Source organism: Pantherophis guttatus, chromosome 4 (genome assembly GCF_059756535.1).
Source record: "Pantherophis guttatus breed Tessera chromosome 4, ASM5975653v1, whole genome shotgun sequence".
Taxonomy (NCBI): Eukaryota; Metazoa; Chordata; class Lepidosauria; order Squamata; family Colubridae; genus Pantherophis; species Pantherophis guttatus.
In genome coordinates, this window is record NC_142066.1 from 48,720,888 (window position 1) to 48,742,911 (window position 22,024).

At 39.5% G+C, this 22,024-nt stretch overlaps 1 protein-coding gene across 1 annotated transcript in view; it reads right to left on the bottom strand.

The window, feature by feature from the left end:
- Positions 1-4,092: 4,092 nt before the first annotated feature.
- The window catches only part of LOC117664594 (inactive phospholipase C-like protein 2), a 53,872-nt gene continuing 35,940 nt past the window's right edge, over positions 4,093-22,024 (bottom strand). The window contains exons 2-6 of the mRNA XM_034415669.3: positions 18,535-21,021; positions 15,789-15,998; positions 13,493-13,568; positions 11,828-11,937; positions 4,093-5,790 (exon numbers count right to left, since the gene is read on the bottom strand). Coding sequence (XP_034271560.1) covers positions 5,605-5,790; positions 11,828-11,937; positions 13,493-13,568; positions 15,789-15,998; positions 18,535-21,021 — 3,069 coding nt within the window. The 3' untranslated portion in view covers positions 4,093-5,604. The remainder of the gene's footprint in view (positions 5,791-11,827; positions 11,938-13,492; positions 13,569-15,788; positions 15,999-18,534; positions 21,022-22,024) is intronic.

The following is a 22,024-nucleotide window of genomic DNA, read 5'->3' on the forward strand; positions in this document are numbered from 1 at the left end:
CTCAGGGTGGAGAGAAAGTTGCGCATATCCTCAGGTGATCAAGGTGCATGCAGCACCAACAAGGACCAGAAGAAGTGGCAAGTACAGGGCCACTTCACTCCCACTCTGGAATATGAAGCGAGTCTCCATCTGCTGCCATCGCCCTTACCTTGTCAGGCGAGGAATGACTGGGAGGGGAGGGTGAGGGGCAGGGCCAGAGAGAAAAAGAGGGAGAAAGAGAGAGATGAGAGGGAGAGATTGGAGAGATGAGAGAGAGAAAGAGAGAGAGAGAAAGAGAAAGAGAGAGACAGAGACAGAGAATTTTCTCTGTTTCCCAGAGAAAATATTGGGAGCCACAAAACCTGGGTAAGCATGGCTGGGAGGTCATGTGACTGGGTGGGAGTGAGTGACATAGAGTTGGCCATTCCCACCCAGGTTTTGTGGCTCCTGGTGTTTTCTTTTCCATGGGAAACTGGTCCAAATGGCTCTTTTGAGTGTTTAAGGTTGCAGACCCCTGATCTAGGGTGTAGGAGCAGCACAATATATCAAAAGGAACCACCTGACCCTCCCAGCAGGTCTATACAATAGTGCCTGGTGAAAGTTGAGGATTGGGACCAAGTAAATTGCCTTACAAACCTCCAGCAGTCAAAGGTTCCTAAATAAAGCAATAGCTTTTATAGAATGCCCTTTGATGCCTACTGAGACGGATTTAGCTGTGTAAATGTTATTAAGTCCCCTAAGAATTGTTTAAAGGTGGTGGGGGGAAGCATCTAAATGGATAACTGCAGCTAAATATTGAATGACTAAGAGAAGAATCATGACAATATTGGCCACAACAGAAGGATAAAGAACAATGACACAGCCACCAGATAACTCTTCTGATGTTGAACGATGGGAAGTAGGGAACTAGAGATTTGTCCAATTGGGAAGAAAGGGTACATCCCCTTCTGAGACAACGGCATAGAGCACACATATCTTTGCAACTGGCATGTATTTATGACTGTTGCACTATCCTGCAGTCATGTGAGGTCACCATTTCTAACCTTCTCAGTCTTCTGACAAGGAAAGTCAATGGCAGAAGCTAGATTTGCTTAATGACTGCATGATTTGTTCAACTGCAGTGATTTGCTTAACAACTATGGCAAAAAAGATCGGAAAATGGGGCAAAGCTCACTTAGCAACTGCTTTGATTAGCAACATAAAGGTTGGGCTCACTTGGGGATGTAAATCAAGGACTATCTGTAATTGGACCTGGTGCAAAGCTATAACGAGTATTTAACCTGGATGCCAAAAAGTCAATTCTTTAAATATAGAAAATATTGTGTACTACTGCCTGGTGAAACAATTATTTGGTTTGATGGCCCAAGCACTTTTGACCATGGGAATAAATTCCCGGTAGCTGAAGTGTACAGAATGTTGGGTACTGTGTGGAATATTCAAATATCACTTATGTATTTTGATGTCATTATAATGAGCCATCTAATTTGTCCAGGAGGCATTTGCCATCACTCATGTAGAAGATTTTGATTTGTCACCCATCAAAACAGATAAAATCAGGACAAAATACAAGGGGATAAGAAGAACCTTCCATGAAGGAAATATTTTACAGGTTCTTCAGGCTGAGCCACATAAAAGCTTAATCTGTGTTACAAGGCACAAATATAGAAGACTGAGGACAGTCCAGAAGCAACTTAGCAAGAGAGATAGGGTAACCATTTCTTGTTAACTTTTCCAGAAATGAAGGCAAGAAATGCTTTTATATAGAATTGTATGGCTTATGTGTAGTTGTTGTACTTACAAAGATCAAAAGACCACCGAGAAGGGAATATAAATTTCTAAAAAAAGAAGACACAGTAGGAGGATTACTTTATACAGGTTCCATAATACCTTTTCATAATGATTTCTTTTCTTTCTCAGAAGGCTTGAATTGGAACAGCATGGCAAGTAATTTCACACTGACGTTGTTAGGGCTAGAAAAGATTATGGAAAACATTTATTGGTCTATTAAGTTCTTCCAAGGAAGTAACGAGACATCAAATGTATGCCAAAGGAAGGATGTCTACTTATCACTGTGGAATCAAAGAAATTGTTTCTATCTCTGATTCACAGGGTAGAATTCCAGGTCTTGGGGTTGAGACAAGAACCTCATGAATGTAGCACAACCACTGCAGAGGTGCGTTTCAGCAGGTTCTGGAGAACCAGTAGCGAAAATTTTGCCTGGCCCCACCCCCATCTATTCTCTGCCTCCCAAGTCCCAGCTGATCGGGAGGAAATGGGGATTTTGCAGAAACCTTCCCCTGGAGTGGGGAGGGAATGGAGATTTTACAGTATCCTCCCCTTGCCACGCCCACAGAACCAGTAGTAACTGAATCAGTGGTGGATTGCCCCTGGTTCGCACCGATTCTATAGAACCGGTACTAAAACTGGCAGGAGGATCCGCCCACTGATCCCGATGTCATCAAAATGCTTCTGCGCATGCACAGAAGAGCGTGTGCACGAGCAAAGCGAGCGTGCAGCTCCGCTGCAAACTAGTAGTAAAGGTAAGTAGAACCCACCCCTGCACTGAATGGAACAAAACTGCATCTTTACTGAGGATGAAATGTATTTCTGAAATTAATATAATAGACTGAAGTGTTCCCTCGCACAATAAGACCCAAAGGTGGGAAGATCTATTCTGCCTTTCCTATTTAGTAAGTTGTTGTCAATGAGAACAAACATCCAAAGTATCTCTCCTCCCAAACAACAAAGGCTCCTAGGGTAGTAACGTAATGCTCAATTTTATGTGTTGGTGGAATGTTGTTCAAGTGAGCTTAAACTAGAAGGCCAAAATGAAAGGCTAAGCCTCCATAATTCTTGATGCCAAGCATCTCAAGAAGTGTTAAGTTTTGTTTGTGCCTCACTGTAGATTTTTGAAATATAAGGAAACGCACAACAAAAAGAAGAGAAAAGAAATTTGCTGAAAGAGAACTGAAGGGAAAGGTAGGACTTGCTTTACACACATGTAGTAGATGATGGTCTTAGAATAGAATAGCAGAGTTGGAAGGGACCTTGGAGGTCTTCTAGTCCAAGCCCCTGCTTAGGCAGAAAACCCCACACCACTTCAGACAAATGGTTATCTAATCTCTTCTTAAAAACTTCCAGTGCTGGAGCGTTTACAACTTCTGGAGGCAAGTTGTTTCACTGATTAATTGTTCTGTCAGGAAATTTCTCCTTACTTCTAAGTTGCTTCCTTCCTTGATTAGTTTCTAACCATTTGCTTCTTGTTCTATCCTCAGATGCTTTGGAGAATAAGTTGACTCCAGTGGTGAAATGTAAAATTTGTTGCTACCGGTTTTGTGGGCTTGGTGGGGGGGGCCGGGCATGTGACTGGGTGGACGTAGCCAACTTTTTTTTTTAACTTTTTAAAGCATTTTTACTACCTATTCGCCCGAACCGGTAGTAAAAAAATGCTTTAAAAAAGTTTTTTAAAAGGTTCTGATGATGTCACGGCACAGCTGTGATCGTCAGAACCTTTTAAAAACTTTTTTAAAGCATTGTTTTATTACTGGTTCGCTCGAACCAGTAATTTTTATCACTACCGGTTTGCCTGAACCAGAGCGAACTGGTAGCATTTCACCCCTGGTTGACTCCCTCTTCTTTGTGGCAACCCCTGATATATCGGAATACTGCTATCATGTCACCCCTAGTCCTTCTTTTTATAAGACTAGACATATCCAGTTCCAGCAACCATTCTTTAAATGTTCTTTAACCGTTCTTCTTCTTTACTTCTTTTACTGTTTCAGATATTGAGGAAGATACAGAGTTCTGGTTCTTGCTCTTCTGGCAACCTCAACCACAGCTAATTAATGCTGTTGTAGTATCTCTTTGATGTTATCTCTCCATCAAGATGATGGGTACCCTCAAAGCATTCTGTTTTAGAATGTTCCAATATGGGTTCTGTGCAGGTGCTTAACCAATATGCCTGAATGTTTAACACAGAAGTACCATGTTTATAATTCCTTGTCTAGGAAGCTATTGCAGTAGCTATTATTAATAAACTACTTTGATTCTGTTGTATTAGTGCAGGTTTCTAACATCAAGGATGACCCATTAGTACAAGGAACAGAACAGCCAAAAGAGAAGCTCAGGCTTTATTATCAACAAAATCCAGCCCATTATTTCCAGAACATGTCTTCTACGGTAGGCAAGAAAAAAGTACTACAACCTTAACTCCTCCTTCCAAGCCCCAAAGAAAAAGTAGAGACCAAGATACACAACCAAAATCCTGCTTTGCACAAAGGCAGAGCATAGTAATTTTCATCTCTACAATTCCAAATCTTGAAAAACCTTTGAAAAATACCCAGATTTAAAGAGTTGTGGATAATTTCTCAAGATAACGTTAAGCATTAACTTCTTTTAACTGAATTTTTCTACAGGAAATAGTGTGACTGCAATGAGAATACAATGGAAGAAACAGTGGTTTGCTGTTTTAACATTTGGATTTTGTCTTCATACGGATTTATGATCAACATAAATCATTGCAAGATTAACTGGTTTTATTTTCCCACTCTGACTACCTCATTTCCCTCCTTTTTGTCCTTGATTTTTTTGAGGGGAAATGAAAAGGGCAACCCTAAACTTCCCATTAGGAGAAGAATCAAATTCAACTTAGAAAACTTTAAGAATTCTCCACCACCATTCACCCCACACCCTTCATTTCAGCACTGCAGAAGGATACAAAACAAAACAAAACAACAACAAAACCAAAGACGACCTTCCTTTTAACCCAAGTGGTTCTCTTGTCTTGCCTCTCTCAGATGTTGTTAGACTGCATTTCCATTATCCTCAGCCACCCTAAACAGTGTTCATGGATTGGGGGAGATGTAGCCCAATGTTATTTGGAACCACTCCTACTTCTGCTGCTAAACTGTTCTGAGGAAAACTACAGATGACACTTCAGGGAAGGTGAAGTGGACGGGAAAGAGAAATTGTTACTATTGCCCTCTCAAGGAGGTCCAAATAGCAGCCCTCTCTCTCTCGTTCATTAGAGGAACTGCAACAACTCATAACCAGTAAGGCTCATGTTTGCAATAGATCTTCAACCAAGAATCCTTGAATAATATTAGATAGGAACTCCACTTGGGCAGTACCATCAGAGTCTATCGCTATTCTTGCTAGGAGACTCAAGCAAGGAACATGCCAGTTGCTACATCCCAAGCTCCCTTCAAAGGATCTGCATCAGGTCTACTTGCTGCTGTCTCAAGCCATTGGGAGATCTGTTTTTGTTAGCTATTGGCTCCTGAAACCCTGCTTAAATGCACACAGAGGTTTCCGTTAATTTCAGTGTGTCAAAAATGAGTCAAAAATCTGTAGCTTTCACCTACGCTATTTCCGAGGTAAAAACCATATTTTCTGTCACCTAAATTTTTCTTTTTGGGGTGTTTTTCTAAATCTTGCAATAAGGGAGCCCTACCTGTTGTTATAGACACAAATACTTGCAAATTGATTGATATTTTCTCATTTGCCTTCCCAGGGTTAAAGAAAACCCTTATTCCATGTAAGCACCTGCCACATTGTCTAAATCTATATATGGCAATCTGTGTCCACAAATCCCATTGGTTCCCATAGTCTTATAGCCCTTTCCAGTCAGGAAGATCCTGGCTCGCAGGCTCCTTCAGCTTCTGGGATGGGGTCAAGAACAGCTCGGTTGCGGAAGAGGTCAGGAGAGGCAGCTCCATTCCGCCCAATGCCACACGACTGGGCTGCATTGTGGATTTGCCATAGTGTATCTAGTGCTTCAGCCTTGGAGTGCTTGAGCAAATCAGCTTGGCCCTAAGGAGGGGGAGGAGGTATGAGAAAAGAACAATGGTTAGAAAACTTAGGAAAGAAAAATGCAGAACACTGAATTTTTAATTTCATTTTTTAGTCTGATGACTTGAAAAATCATCAAGAACATCAGCAAGAAATGAATGAGAAATATTTACAGTCGGGAATGGAACATTGCTCAAATATAAATTTTGTTCAGTGCAAGTGCTCCCCAAGTAATGTTCAAATCCTTCCTCTCCAACCTGAATACTTCAACAAACACTTCCATGGAGAGCTATGGTCAATTGGCTAGAGCACCAGGATAGAAACCAGGAGGGTGGTTCTAATCCAATGAGTTCTAGTCCCACTTTAGGCCTAAAAACCAATTGGGTGACCTTGGACCCAACTCACCTCATAGGGTTGATCCTGAGGGGAAATTTGGAAGAGGAAGGAAAATTAAATATGTTCATTGCTTTGAATTGTTTACAAAAATAATGAAAGTGGGATATAAATTAAATAAATGGATAAATAAATAAATATGCACATAGTGGATAACACTTGTATATTTCTTCAAAGAAGAAAGTGGAAATACTGCAAGGGGTAATTCTCAGGTAAGGCCCTAAAATATGCGTATTTATAATGAAGAGAATACTTCTGGCCATATGAAGAATGTTCTCCTGTGTATAAAATAGACAAAAGATTATCTGTATTAGCATTTCAAGTTTAAAGCTTGCATTTCATTACAGACATATCAGCAAGTTAAATACTGCTTCAGCTTTTCACTTTGCCTCTGTTGCCTGCTTTAAATGATTTGCTTAATAGAACTGCTTAAAAGAATTAACCTACAAATGTACTTTTTAAACTTAATCTTCAGACTTTAACAACCTGGGTAGAATTTAAATTGCAAACCTGTTCTGTGCATTGGAGACAGAAATTATGTAAGGGGCATCAAAAATACTGGCAAACAGAAATGTTCAAAGCTATGAAAAATGACACCAAAATGATTAAACGTGTCTTGTGAAATCATGACACAAGATCCACTCCATTATTGCCTATACATATATAAAGGGCAAACCTTTAATTCAGTGGTGAAATTCAAAAATTTTCCCTACTGGTTCTGTGGGCGTGACTTGGTGGTCATGTGACTGGGTGGACATGGCTTGGTGGTCATGTGACTGGGAAAACCAACGATCACATTTTACACAAAAATAACACGTAAGCTACACAACTGACTCACACACAATGCAAAAGCAGCTAGACTTCACACAAAATGGCCCTTGCAACAAGCAGGAACCTCAGAGAGTCACAAAGAACAAACTATCACACTTTACACAAAAATACCTGTTCAAGCAATAGGTAGTAAAAAAATGCTTTAAAAAGTAAAAAAAAAAAGTTCCGACCATCACACTGCACAGCTGATTGTCACAGCTGATTGTCAGAACCTTTTAAAAACTATTTTAAAGCATTTTTTTACTACCTATTACCCAAACAGGTAGTAAAAAAATGCTAAAAAAAAGCAAAAAAAAAAAAAAAAACACCTGTGCCACACAATCGTGGGACCTTTTTTTTTACTTTTTAAAGCATTTTTTTACTACCAGTTTGGGCGAACCGGTAGCATTTTTACTACTGGTTCCAGCGAACCGCCCAAAACCGGTAGCATTTCACCCTGCTTTAATTGCAATATATTAATCACTTCTACCATTATCTGTCCTTATATCATGTATGTCCTTCTCTATAACTTATTTATCTTTAAGTAATATTTGTTGCTACCTCCATCATGAAAATAATTCTAGGCAACATGCATATTATATTTCTAAAAGCTGTTGAACATATTTTTCAACTTTCATCCCTGAAGATGAAGTAGTAGACTTAGATTCAGTACAGCAACAGTGGTGGGTTCCTCCCGGTTCGGCCCGGTTCTCTTGAGCCGGTAGCAGTGATGATACGACATCACTGAACTGGTTCTGCCCCCCCACACATTATTCTTACCTTTTATTTGGCCCCATCCCCAATCTACTGCTGCCTCCTGAGTCCCAGCTGATGGCTAGAGGGAAAAAAATTGTTTAAACTCTTGCCGCAGGGCTTCAAAGGGCCACCCTACAGCTGATCAGTATTAAAAGAAAACAAATGAGTAGACCAGTGCCTGCAAAAATGCATGAGTAGATCAGTGCCTGAAAAAATAAATGGGTAGACTAGTGCCTGCAAAAAATAAATGGGTAGATCAGTACAGTTCTGCAAGCAGTTAAAAGCCTGGTAGACCAGTACCTCTGCTAAATCCTAAATAATTGTCACATGACCATCAAGCCACGCCCACAAAATAAGTCATGCCCACAGAACTGGTAGTAAAAAAATTTAGAACCCACCCCTGTACAGCAAGCCTGTTTCTCACCTGCTTTCAATACAATATCTTTACACTGAAATAAAAGTCTCTATTATGTGCAGTGAATGCTGTTAGAAAATGCAAAAAAAGAAAAAAAAACCCACAAAAAACCCAATCAATAATCCTTTCTGATAAAAAGAGAATTCCATGCAGTACAGTAATATAAAATGTGAAGAGTACAATGCCTGTTGAAGAAAACTATTGATTTATCTCAATGTTTATTTGTTCCTTCCGTTTTGACTCAGATTTGAACATTTGCCATAAGTGAATTTTGTCCGATTTTGATAGTGCATGTTATTCAGTTAGCACTATAAAATTATTCTAAATAATTTTCATTTTTTGTTTAGTTAGTGTGTTACATTTACTTTTAGCATAAAAATAGTTAAAACAGAATTATCTTTATTGTTTTAAATGTTGGCCCGTGTTTAGATAGCACTAGAAATGGAAAAAACAGCTGGCAACAACAATTAAGTATTGCCAAACATAAATTAAGGATTTATTAAGATGACATTAAGGATTTGCTACTTGATTTTTGAAAATTGAGAAAATAATCAAAACATGTAATGATGACAAACCCTTTACACTGGTTGGAATTGCATGGAATTGTAATTCTATATAAAAACGAACAACTCCTTCCTACTATAATGCTTGTATAAATTTGCTTTAGATTCTCTTCATACACTCCTAAAGAAACATACATTGTCTTCTCCTCACGCTGGATTTAAAAAGCAATTTTAAATTCTAATCTAATTGTTGGGGAAGAAAATAAAAGATTCCAGCGGGAAACATTTTAAACATCTAGTTCTTACATAAAAAAATATAACAAAACAGTACTCAACGCGTAGTCCTTAATGGTACTACATCCACATGGAGAGAAGTAAGCAGTGGGGTACCACAAGGCTCCGTCTTAGGCCCAGTACTCTTCAATATCTTCATAAATTACTTAAATGAGAAAATAGAAGGGGAACTCATCAAATTTGCAGATGATCTTAAACTGGCAGGAACACCCCAGAAGACAAGCTCAGGATGCAAAAAGACCTTGACAAACTTGAACAACGGGCCTATCAAACAAAATGAATTTTAATGTGGAGAAAAGCAAAGCTTTACATTTAGGCAGGAAAAATCAAAGGTGTAAGTACAGATTAGGTGAGAACTGGCTCAAAAACAGTAACTGTGTGAGGGACCTTGGATTCCTAGTGGATGATCAGTTGAATATGAGCCAGCAGAGTGTAGCCGCCGCCAAAACAGCTAACAAAATCCTGGGTTGTATAAACAGAGGCATAGAATAAAGATCATGTGAAGTATTAGTACCACTTTATAACTTCTTAGTAAGATCACACCAATTTTGGTCATACTATACTATAGTATATTAAACTATAAAAAAAGATGTTGAGACTATGGAAAAACTTCAGAGAAAAGCAACTAAGATGATCGAAGGCCTGGAGACTAAAACATATGAAGAACGGCTGCAGGATCTGGGTTTGGCTAGTCTAAAGAAAAGAAAAATTAGGGATGACATGATAACAGTATTCCAGAATTTTAGGGGCTGCCACAAAGAAGAGGGGGTCAACTTATTTTACAAAGCACCAGAAGGCAGGACAAGAAACAATGGTTGGAAACTAATTAAGGAGAGAAGCAACCTGGAATTAAGGAGAAACTTCATAACAGTGAGGACAATTAACCAGTGGAACAGCTTGCCTTCAGAAATCGTGGGCAGTCCATCACTGGAGGTTTTTAAGAAGAGACTAGACAGTCACTTACCTGAAATGGTATAGGTTCTCCTGCTTGAGCATGGGGCTGGACTAGAAAACCTCCAAGCTCCCTTCCAGCTCTATTCTATTCTATTCTATTCTATTCTATTCTATTCTATTCTATTCTATTCTATTCTATTCTATTCTATCCTATCCTATCCTATCCTATCCTATCCTATCCTATCCTATCCTATCCTATCCCATTCCATTCCATTCCATTCTATTCCATTTTGCTTTCTTCCTCAAATGAGTACATAAATATCCAGTGACCATCAGATGGCAGTATGTGCCAGCTTTAGATTCTAGGAAAAGCAGCTTGCAGGAGAGAGCGAATATTTGAATGCATTTAAAATGTTTGTTGTCATTTTTCTAAAGGACAACCACAGGGGGCCCAATTAGAATCAAGACATGACAAAGGAGAGATTAGTCTTTTCCAGGCCTGTGTAAGTCTAGAAAAAATCCCCCCTCCTAATCCTATGAATCTCACACCACTACCAAAAACAACTTTTCCCTAGATGAGCAGAATTTTCCTGGGTGGAAGTCAGTTTGCCGTTCTTTTTAATCCAGCCCATGCTGCATCTATAGTTAACAATGCGGTTGCCTCTTCTCACGTCACTACTCTTATTGTTTAAACTCATTATTTATTACTATTTTTTTTTAAATATATGGATGATCATATTACAATACATAAACAACCAATGCTTCTGGATCAATTAAAGTTTCTGGATGACATTCAAGAGCAGCCTCCTATATAGCATGTTGCAATAGTGTAAATGGAAAGGGACTAAGGCATGAGCGACCATGTACAGAGTTTTCCAGTCTGGGAATGGGTGCAACTGGCACACAAAATGAATTTGTACAAAATAACTCCAAAGCTAAAACTGCCATCTGCTTCTTAAGTGGGAGCTGTGAGTCCAGGAGAACTCCCAAATTGTGCACCAACTCTACCCAAGAGAGTGCTACCTCGTCAAGAGTTAAATCAGCATCTCTCCAGATTCTGAGGACCCAAAACTCAGAGACGCTTCATCTTGAGTCCTATCTGAGTCTTCCCAATTCAGAACCTCATACCCCCTTGGCGCTGGATAAGAATAGTATCATTTGTTTGCCCTGGAGAAGAGATGTAAAACCGTATTTGCACCCTATGCTGTTGAATGACCTTACCCATTGTTTTCCTGCAGATTATAGATAGGAGGGATATCTTGAGCAAGATTTGGGAGGATCATCTAGGAATGTGTTCTTAAATCTTTTCTGGATTTTAGTAGGCATGTTCTGGGAAGCATGCTTGGTTATGCAGCTTGATAATCATGCTGAGAATTACCAGAGTACTCTTATGGATACCCTGTTTTCCCCCAAAATAAGACATCCCCTGATAATAAGCCCAATCGAGCTTTTGAGCCCATAGCAATAAGGCCAAGTGCTTATCTCAGGATTCAAAAAAATATAAGACAGGGTCTTATTTTCAGGGAAGCAAAGTATATGATTTCTAACCTGAAAAGGGTTCCCAGAGCTATGTCATCCCAGTCCAATGCTTCATCTACCTGGAGAGTAGTGCAGATCCATGCCCATAATTGGTACACAGCCATTTGCCATATTGTTATTGATTAATAAAATTTCTATGGCTCTTCTAACAGCTGTGACGCACACAATGAAATGTGGAGACTTCTCATGAAGGACAGAAATCCACGCATCGACTTTTACAAAATATTATGGGCCAGAATGGGGAGACCATATTCAAGTATTTAAGTTACCCAATTTTTTTTTACCCTGTTCTGACTTCTTTTTAATTAGGAATGTTTCCTATTTGCCAACATGCTGCGGAATATATTTCACTTCAGATGTTTTGTGCATTCCTGGAAGTGTTTGTTCCTCTGCTTTATTTCTCATGACTGAAGTCTCAATGGTGGAATTGCAATAAACTACAGCTTCACATTACCTTGAGAACGGTGATGTTCCAGGCAAAACTTTCTAGAGCTTTTTGTAGCTTCCGTCCTTTCAGACCTTCCTTTGCCTCCAAACGGTGCAATTCTTTATGAAAGCCCACCCCTGGAGAAATACAAGAGCAGCACAAGGGATGAAGGAGAGACAAACCAGACAGTGTCAGAGGCTGCGGCCATCTCCTAATCAAATGATACGTCTTTGATTCAGGCTTGAAATGTTCTTGTTCCAAGAATGCTAACAACAGAATAAAAGTCAACATTGCCCAGCTATGTATTCTCACTTCACTATAGACCTATATAGGCTCTGTATTATTTTTTTGTAGTATTGACCAATGTAAATGGAATACTACATTACACTATACTATAAAGTGAAATGTGTATTTTCATTAAGCATTGTGGGGAGGGGTGAAATCTACTTACCTTCCCTACCGGTTCAGAAGTGCGACTACACGCCATCCTCACGTCCAATTTTTGATCCTCTATGCATGCGCAAAGCCTTCTGTGCATGTGCAGAGGGTCAAAAACGGGTTTTCACCAGGAAGTAACGATGTCTGGGCAGGTGGGCGGAGCCTTGCGCTGCAGCCGCTACCAGTTCACTGAACTACGGACCGCTGCTACCGGTTCGCGCAAGCTGGACAGAACCAGCAGGATTTCACCACTGATTGTGGGTACTCTTCCACTCATGCTACTTTAAATTTTATTGATTGTTTTTCTATATCCTGGCCTGCTCTAATTGATTAAGGAAGTTTGGACTGGTTATTCAAAACAAAGTTGAAGTAAGATCATATGTACAGTAGAGGTTTCATTTAGCAACCACTATGCTTAATGACTGAGTTGCCAGTTCCAGCTATGGCTGTTAAATAAGGACTATCTGTAAAACATTATAAATGCTATCTTTAAGGTAGAAATACTTCCTTAATATTATTTGCCATCACGTTGATGCTGACTTTTAGCGATCACAGAGGTAGACTTTCTTCAGGATAATGTTATTATTGATACCTCTATACTCAAACTACTAGGAAGTGGGCAGTGATGAAATATGCAGAATGACATTGCAACACAAACTCCATGGCTTATACACTTGTGTGCAATGCCATGAAACAAGTGCAACAGAAATAGATCTTGTGTTGCAGTGCCATGATGCACATTCCCCCACTTTGATATTTTTGGAGCTAGCTGTAGACATTTATGCTATTAACAAAAAAACCACACAGAAAAAAATAATGCACATAATAATATTGCTTTAAAAAGTATACTGAAAGTAGAGAAGGGAGAAAAGTTTAAAAAACAAGACAGCCAGATTCAATTCAATTCAAAATACTGATTATAAAGAGGCAATGGTACCAGATGGAATTTTCAAAACACCTTTCATTCAGAGATAACCAATTCACATGTTCCATTTGAAATGATGAAACAAAGAGATAAACCACAATATATCAACATGTGAAACTGATCATAATCCAACAGGTAATTGAACCACAGTGGCTCAATTCAAATCAGGCAAATGTGATGCAATTCTATACTTATATTCTCAGAAGGTAATGTAAGACCACACTCTATAGAAGTGTGGGAACAGATGTGATAAACTAGAGATTCTTAAAACATTAGAAAACATGGAACCAAGGAGGTCTTATTTACTTAAATATTATGCGATCATTTACCTGCTTGTTGCACCTGAATAATTTTGCCATGAACAGCATCAGCTGATTCAATTAATGTCCGGCTGGTTTGGATCATCTGGAGATTTAAATGTGGGAGAAAGAGAGAATGTGTGATAGTTGGATGGATTTAGAACAGCCAATAAAGTGTCCCAACCTCTCAGAGGCCCTTGGATCAGCCTTCCCCTTGCATTTTAACATTTATTACAGGATACACAGCATAATTTTTTTTACTTTTCTCAACCTTCGCAACCTGAAGATGTATGGATATCAATTCCCAGAATTCCTGAACTTGGGGAATTCTGGGAGTTAAAGTCCACACATCTTCAGTTGCCAAGATTGAAAAACAATTTTGTTACTTGGAGCCCTGATTCTCCAAGAGAAGATAAATGTGGGATTCAATTGTACTATTCACTGGGAGTTAAATGGCTCCTCCATAAGCACACTCCAACGATTTGCTTTTGTGAACCATTTCTGTTTCCACAAGTTAGTCTCTTTGTTAATTGCCCCTGTATTGTTGTTTTGGAATTGAGGGTTATTGTTACAGTTGGTTTTTTGTATTTTGGTAACTTGAAGAATTGTTCTGTCATATCAATCCCTTCTTTATGGACTATGTAAGCCAGCCCAACTTGAGCTTGCCACACATGTCAAATGTCAATGGAAATACAAGCACATCCCTCCATATATTTTTTTTAAATACTTCAAACACGAGATTAACTCCCCAGCTATGGTCTTCCAAATGTGCTGGAGAATAATTACCAACATTTCCAGCCTAGACTGCTGAAAATGATGGAAAATGTAGTCCAAGAATGGCTGGATTCACATAGCATACTATAGTAGTGGCCAAAATTGTGGAAACCTTTTGGGAAAAGTGTATTTTCTAAAACTAGCTAATAACTCCACTTTTTTTTTGAAGTAGTACCATAAAATTATATATCAATGGAAAGATAATTTAATCAAGAATGTAATGCAATAACATTTATGAAGGATTTGGAATTAGAATAGCAGTTACAGTATAAAGAAGAAAAGTGAAACACGTAGAAAAAATGAGATATATAAAAATTATCACATCAGTTAATTCTTAGTTGGGTAACCTTTAGCATGAATTACAGCCTTACAACGTATTCCCATGGAGTGAACCAAGTCTTTTAGTTCTGCAGCTGTTATAATGTGAAACCAAGATTGAATGATTGCTTCTATTAACTGGGTTTTATTGCTGGGTCACTTCTGACTAACAAGTTTCTTTAGTCGGCTCCATAGATTTTCAGTTGGGTTAAGGTCTGGGCTATTCCCAGGCCATTCCAGCAGTGGAATATGGTTATCTTGAAACTCAAAAAAAAAAAAAAAAAAGTGGTGTTATTAGCCATCAAACCTTTAAAATGCACTTTTCCCAAAAGGTTTCCACAATTTTGGCCATTATTGTATATCACATTTTGTTAAACATGCCACATTGATTTGGGTTTTCTAACAACAGGAAGGCATAAATGATAGTTCACAATTTATGGGTTCAAATAAATATTATAGCATAGTTTTTGAAACTTGTATATGTGTAAGAGTGTGATGTCTCTCACACACACTTCAAACTATACCTATTTTTACATACATAATATAGTGTCCTATTCATAACTTAGCACCATTTCTCCAAACTATCATATGTATTTCCCCATTCTATCTCCATGTGAGGGGGATCAGGATAAGAAAGAAAGACTAGGCCAAGATCATTCATTGATTTACATAAGTGGTCTAGCCCTCTTCCAAAGCTAGTTGTCCTCTTCCGATATTTTCCTGCCTCGTTCCCCTTGTCATTCATTAGATGCTTTCAAACATTTTGCAACAGGAAAAAATAATTTCCCATCTACCTTCCACTCTGCAAAAAGAATGCTGTGACCAACTGCCAATTAGGTTCTCCAAAGGCATACTGGGTAACAAAATGGAACTCAAGAATGGGAAGAGACAAATGTGCTGTTTTTTTCAGGAAGAGACTTTTTCTGGGCTTGATTTGGAGAGTTGTGCACATTTTAAACTCCCAATGAATGGTTGACAAGTATCTGGAGCTGCTCAAAAAGAGCAATCTCACGTATCCATTCTTGTGCTAGATTAATGTTCTAAAGACCAGTGTTCCATGCTTGCATGGGTCTACTACAAAATGACTTCTATTACAAAGGTGAATTTGTGGTGTAGGCAAATTAGGCAAACTCAGGCCAAGTTATCAGAATAGAGCACAAGTCACCAAGAAGAAGCAGCCAGCACTCACTGCAGTGGCCAGGACGACATCTGCACAATAACCAGTTGCACTCACAGTGTCATAGGCAGCAAGTACTTTTCTCAAGAGTTCAGGAACAGGCCCCTGGGTCTCCATGGAAGGATACTCTTCACCCAGGTTGAGGGTGACCGCGGGGGGATGGTCCTTCTCGCTGGGCTGAAGCCATGTGGCCAGCTTCAAGATGCATTGTTTGATGTTGGCGGCTGGTGTTAGGCCACACAGTTCTTTGAAGGAGACCAAGGCATTCTAGGAAAAGAAAAGAGGATGAGGAAAAGAGGATGAGGAACTGAAACTGGCTTTTTACTTCATTTCTCCCAGTCTATAAAATGAAAGTACAGGTAGTCCTCAGTTAATAACTACTCATTCAGTGACTGTTCAAACTTGCAACAATGCTGAATGAGTGGTACTTACAATCTGATCACCTCAGAGATCTGGCCATTGCAGTGGCCCATGGTCACATGGATGTCTACTGCGGCCTATTTTGCTAGCTTTTGACAAGCAATTTCAATGGGGAAACTGGCAGGAGGTCACAAATGGCAATTATTGACATCCGCACTAAATGACCTACAGTGATTCACTTAACAATGGCAACCATATCAGAATTGCCATTGGTAAGTGCTGCAGTAACATGACACTGCACTTTGTGGCTGTGTTGGTTAGCAATGGAAATTCTGGTCCCAATTGGCATCCTTAATTGAGAACTACCTGTAGAATCAAAGATATCAGCAGGGGCAAGAGGGAAACTACTAAGTAGTCAAACAGAATTAAAGAAAGGGAGAGTTACTGAGATTCATTTTTAATTACAGAGCAGGATCACTGATTTCAAGTATGGCAAAATTTAAATCTGATACACACATTTTTATATGAACTTTCCTGTGTGTTTGTGTTTATACACGTTTGCTTGTATTTTTATTATTTAACATATTTCTATACCACAAAGAACTTAATACTAATGTCATTGATAATTATATACATTTTCATCCAATTGTTATTGTGTAATAGTTTAGTAATTTATCAAGTTATTTAAAATTTCTGTGTCAATCTGTAAAAAAATGGGGCTTCATTTGTAGCTTGAATTCTTTTAAATATCTGGGAATAATTATTCCCAAAAATATTCTTTGTGGATGAAAATACATCAATATTTTAATCTTAGATGAAAAAAATCAACAAATAGTTAAAACCTAGTTATGGAAAAAGAAAAACGACTATTATTCAAGATTTATATATTTACTTAGAGGTATTCATCTGCTAATAGCTGCAAGTTATTTTAAGTAGATTGATAAAATATTTGGAATTTTTTCTATGACAAGGACAAACATATTTAATTTATGGCTATTCTGTGATGATGGGGAGCCGGGTCTTAACTTTTCTGACTTTCAGCTTTATGACTGAGCATGTATTTTGATTTCAATTTCTCCATGGAACATAAATGATGTTAAAAAAATTATGATGGGCAAGATTAGAAAGTTATTGTGTGATCCTTCTGATATCATAGCAGGGGCTTCCTTCTGCATTTAGCAATAGCCGTGTAGTATTTTAGGGCTGTGCTAGAGGCTGCAAGACACATTTGGAAGCTAGTGTGACTCAAGCATAATGTCAGTCTTTATTTGCATGACAAATTTAGACTCTGAAATCACCCCCGTTTTCAAATTGTAAATAAACCATTTATTGTTGCTTCCCAAAGTCATGAGTATTTAGGGATATGAATACTCTGGCTCAGCTTACTGACAATCAATTTTTAAATGATATGCATTATTGCAAGCAAAATCTGTATTGTTTACAGCTGCATAATGGCTGATTATTCAATTAAAAATATTTCTTGATTTCATAATTCAATCCAAATGAATTATGTCTAAGCAATATCTAAAGCTCCAAAAATAATGTTAGTAGGAGAATGTGTTTGAATGATTTGCAGCATTTTAAAATAAGCCATTAAAGAGTATTACTGAGGTCAGTATTAGTTATTTGCAAGAATTCTGGAATAAACAATCAGAATATCCCAAATTAGCAAATCAATGTTTTAAAGAATATTAAATATGTTCCTTATAATCTTAAGACAAGATAATTCAACAAAATATTTTCTTTCATATTTGCCAAACACTCCAAATAATTATTAACAAGGTGGTTCACTGTCATTTCTGCTATATTAGGAGAATAAAATGGATAAAAGAATATTTTCTCTTATGATATGGGCTTGTCACACTATTTCACCTTTCGGTTTTATGTCAATAAGTTCATTAATATAATATTATAAAGAAGCAACATTTAAAAATATGCAGTTTATGTGCTGGAAAGACTGATCAATATTCTTCTATGTCGTCAAGGTTTAATGTGCTTAAAAATGGGCTAAGTAGCTTTTTATATGCAATATGATGTTTGTGCAAGTTTTTTTATTTTTATTTTTTTTATTTTTTTACATTAATGAAATAAGAGTACTTTTTGCAAAAAAAAAAAAAAAAATCAGATCTATATTCAAAAGATTTCCCCAAAACTTCAAAAAAAATGTCAGTCTCCATCATCTTTATGCAGACCAAGAGAAAAGAGCGGTCTTGCCTTTAAGTCATTTTCCTAAAGCAAATTCATTTTTTAAATTATTTTTCGTTTTCGTGTGTTTCATCTTTACCATTTTGAAATGTTTCAGAATACAAACGAGGTACAGGAAATAAATTACTAGGCGGTTTTCCAGAAAAGTTCAAAATCCAGGGGGCACATTTTGCTCTTTTCCAAAATTTTGCAAACCAAATTCAGGAGCCTAAGTTATTGTATCCCACTATCTGGATACCTGCATATTCTCCCGCAGGTCTGTTGCTTCCCGCAATGGCTGAGTAGCTGTGCGAAATACTTCGTCAATGGCCTTGATTCCTGTGGCCTTAGTGGATGTGTATTCCCGCATGTGCCGTCCCTTACGCCCTGAGAGCCCCCGTCGGTGTGCTCTGCCTCCTCCCCGCCGGTTGGTGATGGCCACATGCACGAACAAAGTAGCATTGGGGAGTGGCTCGCCAGCCACAGACTGAAGAGGCACATGACGATAGCCTGTCTGGAGACACTCAAAGGGGATGGTATATTGAGCAATGAATTCATCCCCAATATAATCATCATCAAGCACCATGAACCGGAGAATTGCTAGTTCAGGGAGATTTACTTGAAACTCCAGGGTCTCCTCAAAAACAGGGTTATCTCCACTCTGCAGCACGGTCTTGGTGCGTTTTTCTGCACAGTCAGCAGGAATGCCATGCATCTCAACACAGACATATGGCTCTACCACATCTCCCTTGGCTCCAGATCCTTTGGGTTTAGGCAGATTCTGACCACTAATGACTTTGAGATGCAGTAATTGGGCTGAAATGCCAGGTAAGGTGTCCTTGGTGTTTGCACTGAAGTAGGAGATCTCCTCACGCATAATTGCTGGGCGGAGCACATAGCCACAACCCCCATTCTGGCGGAACCAGCCGGCATTCAGATCTATCATGAGGCCAGGTGTCTGGTAGTTCATGGCCACCATCTGGCAGCCACATTTCCAGAAGTCCTGAGGGTTCATGTTGCTAGCATCAATGCGCATGGGGCTGGGATAAACACGTGACAGGAAGCGCTTGTTGTAGGCCACAAAGTCCTCTGGATCCTCATTGGCATAACGTCCAGCTTCCACCTCACTGAAAGAGCACACTTCCCAGTAACACTGGCTCCGCCGAGAAGTCTCAAAGCTTTGGAAAGACACAGTCTGACACAGGCTGACGAGATCTGAAAGTTCACGGCACAAGATGCGTTGGGACCGGGGATGCTCTCTGTCCCGTTCAGAAAGTGGGAGGCCTAGCTCTGAGGCCTCATCATCATCAGATACATCTCCCTCACTTGATTGACAGTTTGGAAGAAGCTTCCGGCTTTTTATGAGGATGTATCCCTTGAGTGTTTCTGGAGATGGCAAATAGGTTTCATTTGGGTTTGGAGGTGTCAAGTACAGCTTATCCCCAAAAGACTTCCTCAGATACTCAGCCACGAGCCTCTGTTGGGCAACACAGCAGCGCACTGAGAGACACAGGATAAGTGGAAACCTGGAGGACTCAAAGGCATGTTCAGCAACAGCAGCCACTACCCTGGAGAAGGCCAAACGGCTCCCTGCACCAACCACAGGCTCACCAGATGAACCATCACAAACCACAAGTTCCAAGCTACGGCAACCAGCCTTAAGGGCTGCCACATAACCTCCAATGTCTGAGGTGGAGCCTCCCCAGAAGCAACTGTCCTCAGCCAAGCATGCTCCATGTGCAGAGCTAATGAAGTAATGAGAAAGTGGCTGAGTCATGTCCTGGCACACCTTCCGGTGTTGTGGGTCAAATATGTCACAATCAGCTGAAAGGAGGTAGCGAGTGAAGCCATCAATGGCCAAGTAGCCCTTTTCCCGACCCTCCTTGGATGGCTCGTATTTGGCAATGATCTCCATGCACATCTCTTCAGTTACTTCTTCCATACCCTGCTCTGCCTCTAAGAAACTCATCAGATCCCTCAGACCCATGTATTCTTTATTGCTGGAAAACTGAACCAAGAGGAAAAATACCTCAGGCCTCGTACATAGCTCACAGTATGCCTTTATGAAGATTTGGCAGTTCACCTCCTCTCCAAGTCGCTCACTGGCTGCTTTCTGGAGCTCTTTGAACTTTAACTCAATTGTTGAGGCCTTCATGCCAGGGTTGAGAGCACGAATGAGGTGCACAGCACGAGAAACTGGGATTTGACCCTCTTTTTCTAGATCTGCAATGTCAAAGACAGAATAGATCCAGGAGGTGCGGGGATTTGGGTAACCTGACTCAGGAGCCTCATCCGGGGTGTGCTTCCCATATGAGGCCAAATATCGCAGCCCCATCACCCATGCATTCACCACATCAGCAGAACTTGCCACAAGGTCAAGGGATTCATAGTTCTCTCCATAGATTATGGAGAACGCACATTCATCTGGGAACTGGTCTGAGAGGCCATTGGAACGCAACACAGGAGTCTTTTTCCCAACTCGCACTTCCCTGACTGACTTGATTTCGATTTTGGCTTTTTCAGAGTCCTTCTTGGAAGGTTCCCAGTGCATGAAACGTAGGTCTGGGTCCAGCACAAAGAATCGGCTGTACATGCGGGAGTTAGAGCGCACTTTCTTCATCTCACAGCCCTCCAGCATGAAAGAGATGCAGGCAGCTGTGCTGTTCAGCGTGCGATTGCTAGGCATGGTGCTGAAGGAGACCGTCTTCTTCTTCTGGGGCTGCATACGGCGCTGGCGGGTTCCATCCTGCAAGAATAGGAAGGAGAACAGATAAATCAGGAAATGCAATGGAGGGGGTAATGCCTCATTTTTTTTTTTTTTTTTATAAAAGGGGCAAAACAATAAAAAAAAGATGAGGGAGAAAGGGAGAAATGTCTGGTTTCATTCTGAATTACATCTTCCTCTATGGCTTCCTATTATAGCAATGTTCAAGTATGTCAAGATCTTTTTGGATCCTGAGCTTGTCAACACCTCGTAAGACAAGCTCAGGATCCAAAAAGATCCTAACAGACTTGAACAATAGGCCCTATTCAACAAAATGAAATTTAATGTGGAGAAAAGCAAGGTTTTACACCTGGGCAAGAAAAACTAAAGGTACAAGTACAGATTAGGTGAAACCTGGCTCAAAAACAGTAACTGTGAGAAGAAGCTTGAAGTCCTAGTGGACAATCACTTAAACATGAGTCAGCAGTGTGCTGCAGCAGCCAAAAAACCTAATACAATCCTTGGTTGTATAAACAGAGGCATAGAATCAAAATCATGTGAAGTATTAGTTACCGCTTTATAAAGCCTTTGTAAGACTACAACTGGATGAATATACATCTAGTTTTGGTCACCATATTACAAAAAAGATGTTGAGACTTTGGAAAAAATACAAAGAAGAGCAACTAAGATGATTAAAGGCTTGGAGACTAAAACATATGAAGAAGAGCTGCAGGATTTGGGATTGGCTAAAAGAAGGACATGATAACAGTATTCCAGTCTACAAAGAGCAGGGGGTCAATTTATTTTCTAAAACACCAGAGGGCAGAGCAAGAAACAATGGATGGAAACTAATCAAGAGAGAAGCAACCTGGAATTAAGGAGAAACTTCTTAACAGCAAAAACAATTAACCAATGGAACAGCTTGCCTTCGGAAGTTGTGGGTGCTTCATCACTGGAAGTTTTTAAGACAAGACTGGACAGTCACTTGTCTGAAATGGTATAGGATCTCCTGCTTGACCAGGGGGCTGTCTAGAAGACCTCCAAG